Genomic DNA, 12,016 nt, shown 5'->3' on the forward strand with positions numbered 1-12,016 from the left:
TTTTAAAGGGAGAAAGCTGCAAAAGCTCAGAGCTCCTAGGGTCTCCTGATCTACTTATATGCAGAGAATTAAGGCATTTCTGGGATTTCTTAGCAAAGGGTCTATCTCTGGGAGGGCTGTAAAAGGCAAGTCTGACCTTGCCCAGTTAATCAAGCATGGTGCTACAAAATGTTTGGGCAGCAGGGGCCTGAGTGTCTTTCTTGGAGCTGGAAAACTGCCCTAGAGCAAAGTCCTAACACGAGGCAACAAGAAAGAACATGAGCACCAGGGGAGGTGGGGGAATTAACAAATCCCCAAAAGGACTTTTGTTCTTGAAAGGAGATAATCTGTACAAAAGGTCTATGGTTCTCCCTCCTAGGGTGAGTGAGAGCTCAAAGTACCTTTGGCAACAGAGCCCAGAAACAGTTTCCTGGGCAGTCACCTGTTTCACCAATCAATACTCAGAAATGGCTTATGAGTCGGAGGCTTAGGGGAACCATGCTTCTATCACCTGAGAGAAGAAAGATAACAGCCATCCTAATCCTGATCCAAATTTATAGAAAAGTTGCTTTTGAAGAAAGTCTTCACATTCAGAGTATACTGAAAATTTCAAATCCTTTTCCAGAGCCATGATGATTTTTATGCTCCCTAATGGCCATTTAAATACAGTGGTTAAGTGTTCTGGAGTCAGAGAGATTGTGGTTGAAGTCTCAGTCTCTGCTTCTGGGTATAAAGTAGAGGTGATACCAGAACCTTTTTCATAGGGTTGTTAATTCATTCATGTATTCAGTCATTCACACATTCAGCTGTTCATTCAATGAATTTTTATTGTGCATCTCCTATGTACCAGGCACAGTCTAAATGCTGGGGATACAGGACGGATATCGATTGTCTTTGCCTTCATGGGATTTTCAGTCTAGTAGGTGAGTCAGACATGAAATAACTAATTACAGAATTAATTATTTAGAGTTTTTTTTCTCCATATGGTTGTAATATGTGCTATGAAGCAGACTATATAATATGCAGACATGATTTGTCAGAATCAAGTTGCTGAGAAGATTAAATAAAATAATGTACGTAAAGTGCTTAGTGCAATGCTGGCATAAAGTAATTAAGCACTCAGTAAATGATACCTGATATTATTACTGGTTTTTGTACATATTTTTAATTCAATACCAAATATAACATCTTTAAGGGTTCTTACTTAGCTTTAGGATTTTGAATGGGAAAGGAATGACATACATACAATATTATTTAGCAGTTTCTTTTTTTCTCTACCTCCGTCATCTATTAATCTACCCAAGCAGCAGGTGGTTGGCTGGCAGTGATGAAAAAGGTTGAGACTGGAGTCCTAACTCTACCCAGAATAGCTCTCCTCTCCCTATGCCTCTTCGGCTTTTAAGGACGAGTCAAGGGAAAAAAAGCCAACCAAACAACAACAAAACCCCCTACAATTCTCCTTAAGAGAAGTACTCAAATTTTTGGTTTTCTTCCAACTCAAAGAGAAAAATTATTTATACTACTTCCCTTTTCTAAAGGGAAAGAACAGTATCTTCTTTTCTTAACAGTAGTCAACTGGTTATAGTTAGTTCAACCAATCTTTTTCTTTGAGCCAAAATGGATTTGTTTTCAAAGAGCCCTTTATACAGACCTGTTATCAAGTGAGATCCAAAAGTATCAGTTGTCTAGACTGTACTAATATGTGAGTGCAAAATGGCTGACACACTTAGACCAAGAGAATGTTATTGTTGCAAACACAGTGGAAAGATTATTCCTGAACTAACATAACATTTTTTTAAATCCATAACTCATTTCTGCCACTATATTTAAAGTAGCATATTCATGAAAATAGTTGAGATAGAATTAAAAATTCTTCCTAGGAAAATTTAGAGAAACCCAACACACACACACACACACACACACACACACACACACACACACACACACATATATATACATACACACTTGAACAGTTTCTAAAGTGTTTGTAATTGTCAGCACATTCTGAAGCCCAGAGTCATAATTTAGTTAAAAATGAACAACCGATAATCAAGACAATCACCTACTGAAGTACAGGTCTGAGACCTTAGCTCTAGCTTCACCTCTTATTGGTTAAGTGACCAATTTTCAATTTATCCAACCATAAAATAGGGAGTATAATAGATCCTCTCTCTCCCCATGCTCTCCCTTTCCCCTAACTCCCACCAGAAAAATCTTATGAATAAATGAGATAATCACAAAAAAGGGGTTCAATTTCTAGGTAGAAAAGTAATACAAAGTACAAAATAACTCTATCATGGGATGTTCTCTTGTTTCATGGTATCTCAGAATCAAAACATAATTTGGTGAATCACTAATCCACAATCTACCCCATGGAAGTGGCATACATATGTTCTATGGCTCAAGCCTGATTAAGCCTTACCTCCTAGCAGCTGTGATATTGTGGGTTATTGCTAGGAGAGGAAGCAGTCAGACCTCTGGCTCAATTAGTCCTATTAGACTATTTTAAGTCAGGCAATTCCTCTTGGACCCAATCTATTCATTTGGTAATGGAATAACAGTAATGACCTGTGTGTCAATGTGCAGAAGATTTCATTGATAACACTCTAGAAATATGTGAAAAGTTATGTTAGCAACCAAAATATAGACAAACAAAACTTTGTTATTTGGAAAAATCTGAAAATACTTCAAGCTTTAGAAGAACCAATTATGAACTAAGGAACTTTAGTCCTCTTTCCTTATCCTTAACCAATTAACTCACTGCAAAGACAGCTTTTTCAGAAATATATCACTGAGAATGATCTGACTTTGAAGAAAAAAGTCTCTTCTATTCATTTGTTTTTAAGGGTTTTGTGCTTAGAGAAAGAGTTTTTAGAAGTTTGTTTTTTATAAAATAATTTCAAGGATTGATGTAGCCCTTTTCAGTCTGGGTTCCACTAGAATTAAGCCCTAATGTCTTGAAGCATCCACTGAATATATGAATTAACGTCTCTCCTCTGCATCTAGCAGGGTCCTAGTTATGATCCATCCTTTGAAGAACCATCCTTTTCTGTGTTCTGTGATTCCCAGGAGGAACCTGGTTGAAAAGGCCAGAAGAGGTTCCTAAGTAAAAGCATGGCAAAACTTAGTATTAGGATCATTAGGAAGGGAGAGTACGCAACAGCCTAAGTAAGACTCTAAGTATCTTCAGAGAAACAAGCACTTTGGACAGGAAGGTATCTTTTTTTGAAATGTCGTAAACCTTCTAACTCTTCACATACAGAGAGTGTATCAGAGGTGTATACTCCTTTACGGGGGTGTAAAGTTGTATAATAAGAACGTCTCTGGACACCTTTCCCCAATATGTATTTATTGAGCACCTCTTATGTGTCAAACACAGTTCTAAGTAGTAGGAATAGAGCAATACCAAAGAGATAAAAATCTCTGCTCTCATGGATCTCATATTCAAGTAAGGGAAGAAAGACAACAACAAATTATATGTTATACGATAATAAGTGCTATGGAGAAAAATAAAGGAGGAAAATTTGATAGGTGTGGGGTGTCTGTACAATTTTAAAAGAGGATAGGTCTCAGCGAGAAGGTGATCTTTGGTTAGGAACCTAAGGAGGCAAGATACCCAGTGAGGGTATCCTAGAGCATTCCAGGCAGAGGAAATAGCAAGTGCAAAGGCCTTAAGGCAGGAGAATGCGTGGCATGTTTCAAAATAACAGTTAGTAGGATAACACGACTGGAGTGAACAAAATAGCCAGGGGAGGAGGAAAGTTTGGGAAATTAGAGATGTGATTAGAAATATAATGTGAGGGTGGATGGTATAGGGTCTTGTAGGCCATTGTGAGAATTTTAGCTCTTACTCAGAGCGAGACTGGGAAGCCACTGGAGCGTTTGGAACTAAGAAGTGATACGATCTGACTTATTTTTAAAAATGAATCTGGCTGCAGCATTGAGAATAGACTGAAGAGGGGCAAGGTTGGAACTCAGCAATTCAGTTTTTAAGACATGGGAAGGCTGAGATGCCTATAAAACATCCAAGTGAAAGGACTGAGCAGGTAGTTGAATATCTGGGGCTAGTGTGCAGAGGAAAGATTTGGGCTAGAGATAAATTTGAGAATCAAACACCAATATATGGTATTTAAAACTATGAGACTGAATGAGTTCCCTTGGGAAGAGATAAACACAGACGGGAAGAAGTCCAAGGATCAGTCTTTGGGGCACTAACAATGTTAATTTCTATAGTCAATTAAAATATAACATATGCTGAAAATGGGTTCCAAGTTCTTACTGACATGCATTTGCATATCTTCTCATATTTAGAAAGCTGTAATTCTGTTATTCCTGGCTTTTCATTTGATGAGTATGGAGGTTTTTCTGTGTTACCTCATATAACTTTCCCATTGCCTCTGTTATGAGCATTTCAGGCTGTCAGAGTTTTCCAGGATCACACAACAAATCACACATTGATCAAAGCCTAGAAACTAGGTCTCTCCTAACTCCCAGTCCAAGACTATAGGCAGTAGGCATCTCCATTCACAGTCTGTTTAAAAGGTTTTGACAATTGCTCATGTGGAAACAAGAGAAGGTAACAGTGTGTGTGACACAGCTGCAAACATAATGTTAGGTTTCATTTGAAAAGCATTGAGTTTATGGAAATAACACCTACTATAGATTATTTTGGACCATACCTAGAATATTATATTCACAGGCATAATATTTTTAAAAGGACACAATCTGGAATAAATCCAGATGAGGTTAACCAGGACAGGGGGATGCCCTCCAAATCAGGCAGCCAAATATGGTGATTTTTATTTCTAAATAAAATCTTTAAATTTTAGGGATTGTATAAGAGCTTATTGGGAGCTAAATTACTAGATCAAGCAAGGATCACTCTATGATCCAAAACGCTCCCAAAGAGGCCAGATGGCCATTTGTCAGGGATGCCATCAAGGCAATTCCAGCATCCAATGGGAAGCTGAATAATTGATCTTTAAGTTATTTTCCAAGTCCAGGATGTTTTGACTCCACACTCCCGAACTTAGTACCCTTAAATGGATATATAAGGTTGATAATTTCTTTTACTATAGAAATGGCAATTTCACATAGTTCAACCTAAAAGGTCCAATCTATGCAGGGTGGTGACATCAGTCAATATCACTCACCAATGAGCTATACCGGGGAACTACGTGTTCACTTAAAAAAGAAAGGTGTCAAACCCACTCTTCTGGGTAAATTGATATCTTGTAAGTACCTTCCCTGCATAGGGGACTTCTGTGGGAAGGCAGGCATTGGTTTTCTCTGCAGGAACATAGTTGGAAATGTGGATCCAGTGTGTAGGGAGAAGATTGAGCTGAAGTTAAATTTTAGTACTATTATTATTTAGTTATCAATCTTTAGATAACATGCACAAACTCAAGAGTCTAAAATGTACACACTCTTTTACAATTCACATTTGCACAACTATTATACTTTCCAGAGTTATAGTAACTGGTTCATGAATTTTCAACAGTTATTGAAAATTATTTATTTAATTTAATTATTTATTATTCTGCTGGTTATTTTAGCAGAATAAGATAAGTACAAAATTCTGTATCTTTAGACAAAAATCCCTAGGGATTTACATTATGTGATTGTGGGGGAAATGTAAAACAAGAAATGTAAAAAGTGTAAATAACAATCTACCCAATCTAAAAGTCACAGTGTCTCAAACAAGCTTTCTTCAATTTTACATAACAAACACTACTTTCCTATTTGTGTGAAAAACAAAATTTCAGGTCAGGATGAAAATTTTCTAATGAATGTTCTATTTATAATGTGAAGAGGTAACTAGTATAAACACTCAGCTTCCTACCACATTCCTACATAAGAGGAAAATAAAATAGCTCCATATTAGATCAGACATATACTGGGCACTGTTGAATAAATGGTCAGTAGCTAGTGGGAAGCAGCTGCATAGCACAGGGAGATCAACTCGGTGCTTTGTGGCCACCTAGAGGGGTGGGATAGTGAGGGTGGGAGGAAGATGTAAGAGGGAGGGGATATGGGGATATATGTATGCATATAGCTGATTCACTTTTTTATACAGCAGAAACTAACACAACATTGTAAAGCAATTATACTCCAATAAAGATGTTAAAAAAACAAAACAAAAAAACAAATGGTCAGTGCTGACAAAAGGTCTCACATGGTAATATTCATCTGGCATTAAATGATAACTCAAGCCCAGGGCCCATATATTGGAATTAATGCCACTGCCAGGAAGGAAGGAGTAACAGACAATACAATGTCACAGCTTAGAAGAGAAGGCAAAGGGCTCACTTGAACTAGCTACAATGATTTCACCGTTTCTCGGGGCAATTAAGGTTTCCCAGATGGATGTATGGGGAACCCCTCTTTTATTTTCAAAGAATGGAAAAAACACAAGTCTTCATACATGCCGCTCAGTGAAGGTCATCAGTGAGCAACATACTCTCACCCTCTGAATAAGTCAGAGCTCAGTTTCCTTAATCACCCTCTTCTGCCTTTATTGGAAGAGGAAGCCTCTATTAAGCTCCACTCTGAATCCCCAACAGGAATCCAAAGATTCCATCCAGAATTTTGGTCCAAATTTCCACTGAGAATCAAAGTGTTTATACCAAAACATAGGCTTGATCATGCTTAATTAGCCTGGGATAGACAGGAGGGTCCATTGATCATACTTAAGTAGCCTCCACAAGTGGGTCCATAGCCGTTCAGTCCTCACCTGAGCTATAGCTGTCAGTAGATGACTGAGAAATGGAGCGAGACAGAGAGCGACGTCCAATTTTGGTGGGACGTTTGTTGAATTCTTGCTTCTGGTCAGCAAATTGGATCTGCTAAGAAAAAGAACTCTAGTTACACAAAGGAAAATAACTTCCATTTTGAGACAGCAATTCAAGGCTTGCATTATAGGATCTTACCTTCCCTCATAGCTGATCTGATTGCACTAACCCACATTTGGAATGTTAAGACTCTTTGGAGAGAATGATTTTTCATTCTTTACCTACTCTGTTTCTATGAAATTTAAATCCTGGAACCACTCTCTGACTATAAACCTCTTGCAATCAAAGGGAGAAGGGGATGTACCGGTTAAAATAAATTTTTAGAAAGTCGAGTCATATTCAGAAATCCTTTCTATAGTTTCACTGAAAATTAAAGCTGGAAAGAATCTTTGAGACTATCTATTCCAATCTTCATATATCTAAGATGAGAAACTGCAAGATACAGAAAGGTAAAGTGACCTGCCTTCAGGTTTTAAGAGTCTCAGGAAATAGTATGGTATAATAGAAAAAAAAAAAGCTTTCTATTCATCCAGAGCTTTCTGGAACTGCATTTAAACCCTGGTTATGCCACTCATTAGCTATATGCTGTTCATCAAGATGTTTTTGTGACCCTCCTCTTCTGGTAAATACAACAAAGATGAAAGAACTTACTTCAAAAGTTTTAGAGAGGGTTATATGAAACAATGTATGCAAACCTTGAAACATAGCAGGTGATTCAATTAATACATGGCTCCCCAACTCCCACCCCTACAAATTCACTGTTCTTGTAACTCTTACAGGTAGTCACTCTAGCTTTTTAAAGGTTTTCTAAAATGCATTAATTAGCTTTGCAGTACTAATAAGTATAGTAAAAATTAATCTATTATTTAAAAACAATTTTTAAATTTTGACCACGCCCTGCAGCTTGCAGGATCTTAGTTGCCCAACCAGAGAATGAACCCGGGCCACAGCAGTGAAAGCACAGAGTCCTAACCACTGGACCACCAGGGAATTCCCTAATTTATAATTTTTAATGTTTGGTATCACAAAATACTAAAAGCTACAAGGTTGATAATTTGTTAACTATAACAGATATAGGAGTGGATAACTGGAGTGAATATGTATAAACCTCAATACTCTTGGAGGCTGCATTTTGGACAATATCTGATCATGACTTTTTTGCAATTTTATCTCTTTTTCCTACTGTTCAAAGTTCAGCTGATACTTTATAACACTTCACGTAAAAGCTCATATCATTATTCAACAAATATCTTTCTTTCTTTTTCCCTAATTGAATGTTTGCATAATTGCTTAGATGTGGATCCAACTGGCACAGAGGCAGGAAAAATCAAAGATCTGACAACTGATTCTGCCTTTCATGATAAAAAGATGGTTCCTTGATGGGCAGAACACAGATATGGCATACCAGAATGAAAGTAGCAACTGTCGGCCACATTTCCTGCAGTTAGAGGTAACTACTGAGTCATTTGAGTATTCAGACAAGGGGACCAATGCCAAATCAAAGTAGCTTAGCATGCCTTTTAGGGGAATTTATAGCATTTTCATAGCTATAACAACAAATATAGCCTGTGTAGTACTTTAGAGTTTGCAAACTGTTTTCAGCAATAAGAAAATTATTTGGATTAGAAGCATTCCCCAAAATGAAAAATGGCAAAATTGTTTTACTGAAGTAGCAATTTATTCCAAAAAGATAAAGTGCCCTTTTATGCACTTCCATGGGATGTACATGAACTTCCATGTACTTCTCTTATCACAGTGAATACAACTATCTACCTGTATCCTGTACAAACTAGGCTCCATAAAGGCAGGTGCCATGTATCTTATTCACCTTTATATCCTCAGGTGAAAACGCCTGACACATAATAGGCAACCATGTGCCAAAACGATTAATCTTACTCTATCTTCAGAGTCTGTACTTGATTGAATATTAAGTAAATATGGTAACCATAAGCCAAGTCTACAGTTAAAAGAATTTTTAAGGGCAAAAAAAAAAAAAAAAGTGGGGAAGGGGAAGAAGGTGGGTGAGAAGATGGGGAGGGGAGTAGCAGTCAAGCTCAAAACCCTGGCTTCCATTTCACCAACCTTGTTCAAGACAATAATCTGTCTTTATTCTTTTTTAGAGGCCCATCTAGGAAAAGGAGTAGTCATTGACTTCCCAAAGGCCACAATGAGTCACTAATGTCAGTAGTGCCTACTTTTAAAAAAGAGTAACAGACAAACCCTGCCTTAGACTATGTACCACCCCCTCGCACTCACACACTACTAGAGGGGGCCAGTCACGCTACCTCTCTAGATTTGTAGGATGGGGTGGGTGGGCACACACCCATTTACGCCAACAATACCAAACCATGTAGCCATCTAGCTGCGCCATCATTTCAAACCAGTTACCTTAAACTGAGCTCTCTTCTCTATAAAGTCCCCTCCATTTACAGTACTTCTTCCTACCCAAGTCAAGTTTAGGATATCTTTTTTTTTTCTGGCTGCACTGTGCAGTTTGTGGGATCTCAGTTCCCCAACCAGGGATCAAACCCATACTCCCTGCAGTGGAAGCGCAGAGCCCTAACCACTGTCCCGTCAGGGAATTCTCGAGTTTAGGCTATCTTTTGGCACTAAAGACTAGGCTATGTAGTCTTTCTGCACTCAGAGACATAGGGTTCTAAATCTTGTTTACTTGTCAGACACTGAACTCAAGTTTCTTTAAGACAGAAGAATATTAAAAAGAGACTAATCACTTATATAGAGTAAGTTATACAATTTCCCCAAGAAATAAATGTTTATCTTTTACTGACAACCCATCCCTGGTGCCCACCTCCCCTTAATAGTTACGTGCCATTTTTCACTCCTACTTGTAATACAGTAATCTTCCCACCCCGGGTTGGGATACTCTGGTAGATTCTACCTCTAACTTTCCTACCTTATCTGAAATCAGAGAGTCCTTTAAGGGAACCCTCCTTATCCATTTGAGAGACAATTGCCTAATCCCAACAGGCATCAAGGCGAGGAAGGGAAAGAGACTGTTAGGAGAGGAGCAGCTCACCTTACTCCAGAAGAAGGGACGAAAGCAGGAAAGGAGGGCAAAAGCAGCTGGCCTTTTACAACAGTGGCTATAGCAGCAGCAAGACTGGTAAACAAGAGCTTAGCCTCACCTGGGCTTTAATCCCAGAGTTGCCATTGACAATGTATTTCTTCTTGTTGCTCAGCATAGTGACATCACCAGCCCTACTGCCACCTCTCCAGTCCAGGGGCCCTTGTGGCTAGGCCTTTAAACTTTCCTCATCAGCAATTCTGTTGGCTCTGGTTCCAGCTAGCTTTTCTTTTCGTTGTTTTGGTGGTGGTGCCTTCCCCGGAAACCCTGAAGCACTCCAATGACCCCTCCAGCAGTAGAGCCCAATTTAATAAGGCATTTCTGTTAGTGGCTCATCAGCCATTTCTAATTCTGGTGGCTGTTTTGCTTTTATTATTATTATTTTTTTCCCTAAACACCTAATTACACGGATCCTCTGAGCTCTAAATCTTAACAAGTCCCTTGACAAGGCCCAACTTGCATGTGCATAACAATAGCTTATTTATATAACCGGTGCACTTTTTTACCTGCTATAATTAACTTGCTAATTAGCTTCCTTTTTAACCTTACCTCCTCCTTTTCCGTGTCAGATGACTTTAGTTAACCTAGTATCATTAGAAAAAAATTAACTACAGAGCCACTAAAACAATGAGGGAATTTATAAAGATGGTAAGAAAAAAAAAAAAGGGAGCCAAGTGCTCAGGCAGCCCCTAACCTACACTCTGGGTCCTTGGGTTAGTCAAACTGGGAACACAGGTTTCAGCTCTGTCACCAAGAAAATCAACTTTCTCAGACCACTGCTTTACTCTTAATTGTTCATCTTTTTATGCAGGTTTTGACATTCGGTTTCTAGTCCCATCTCAAGATTGTTGCTGATTAGGTGTCGAGTGATCTGTTTGCTTTTTTCAAAAACTGTGTTTTGTGGAAGGTGCAACTGGGAGTTTTCTATTTCCTCAGGGCCCCCAGAATCATAATGACCTTGTTGCACATCAAGCAGAGTCAAATGAAAGGGCAAAGAATCACATTATTTATTTGTTGGTTTCTGAAAGGGACCCAGTGAATAGGAAAGCTACATTCAACTATATGTTACAGAGATTGGGGTGGGAAATGTGATTTGAATTCTTCCTTTAGAATGAGTGCTTGTTCATAACATAATGGCACATGGGATGATCAGTAATGTCTTACCATCACTGAAATGAGGGATCACATGTCTGCTACTCCATGAGAAAGTGAGTTCCTCCAGGTCAAGCATCACGTTTACTCATCATTTTATTCTTCCTACCAAGTACAACATTTGGCACAGGGAGAAAGGTACTAAATATATATATGAATAAATAAACGAAAGATTTGTTTTTATGTGTACAGCTTTTCTCCCTTAATGGAGGCATAGACTCTGATTGATTCTTTGATTTATGCATCAGAAACTTATTGGGTTCCTAGAGTGTCAGGAGTTAAAAATGTAGAAAAAAACATATAGTTCCTGCCCTCAAATAGTTCATGGAATAGTCAGTCATAGGTACAGAAAGATATACAAGCCTGTACTTATAACAGAAATGTGTTCAAGATTCAGTGGCAGCATACAACATGGTGACATAAAGTCAGCAGGGTATGTTAGGCAAGTTTTCCTAGAAGAGGAGTTTAATCTGATACTTGACTCAGGAGAATGAGTTTTCAAGATGAGTGAAGTAGGGTGGCCCTTCTAGGTACATAGAGCAATATTCACAGAGCAAAAGGAACAGGGAACTGCCAGGAGCCCAGTATGACAAAGAACCAAGTACATGTATACAGGAAGTTAGAAGTAGTAGGGCATGTAGCTGAAGAAAAAACAGGAGCTAGTTTGTAGAGACTTTTATGCCATGATAATCTGATAACTTTACAATTCATAAAGATATTCCACAGAAGATATAAAACAAAATCTTGCACAGAGGTGACTCCCTATTAATCATGGAAAGATGCTATGGGCTAATGCATGATAAGAGTGACCAGTGTGGAGAAAGGAGCTGGAGACACATATTCTCCTGGGAAGGCTGATGGAACAGATGAGAAGGGTAGGAGAACAAACTACTGGCTATATATCTAATAGACAATTATGCGTCGTGCATTTCCCCAGAGACCATTTCAATTTATTTGTTTATCCGCTTGTTATTTTCAGTAATTTACTATCATTGCTCGTCTCCAAGAT

General features: G+C 38.4%; 1 protein-coding gene across 4 annotated transcripts in view; it reads right to left on the bottom strand.

Annotated features, from left to right (window-relative positions):
* The window catches only part of AHCYL2 (adenosylhomocysteinase like 2), a 165,525-nt gene that overhangs the window by 44,884 nt on the left and 108,625 nt on the right, over positions 1 to 12,016 (bottom strand). For 2 of the 4 annotated variants that reach the window (XM_024128428.3, XM_024128448.3), the window contains exon 2: positions 6,713 to 6,821. In XM_024128428.3, the coding sequence (XP_023984196.1) occupies positions 6,713 to 6,821 (109 nt within the window). Of the gene's footprint in view, positions 1 to 6,712; positions 6,825 to 12,016 lie in introns of all 4 variants that reach the window. The other 2 variants (XM_024128419.3, XM_024128416.3) reach the window with 1 other exon arrangement.

This window comes from Physeter macrocephalus, chromosome 5, assembly GCF_002837175.3.
Source record: "Physeter macrocephalus isolate SW-GA chromosome 5, ASM283717v5, whole genome shotgun sequence".
Taxonomy (NCBI): domain Eukaryota; kingdom Metazoa; phylum Chordata; class Mammalia; order Artiodactyla; family Physeteridae; genus Physeter; species Physeter macrocephalus.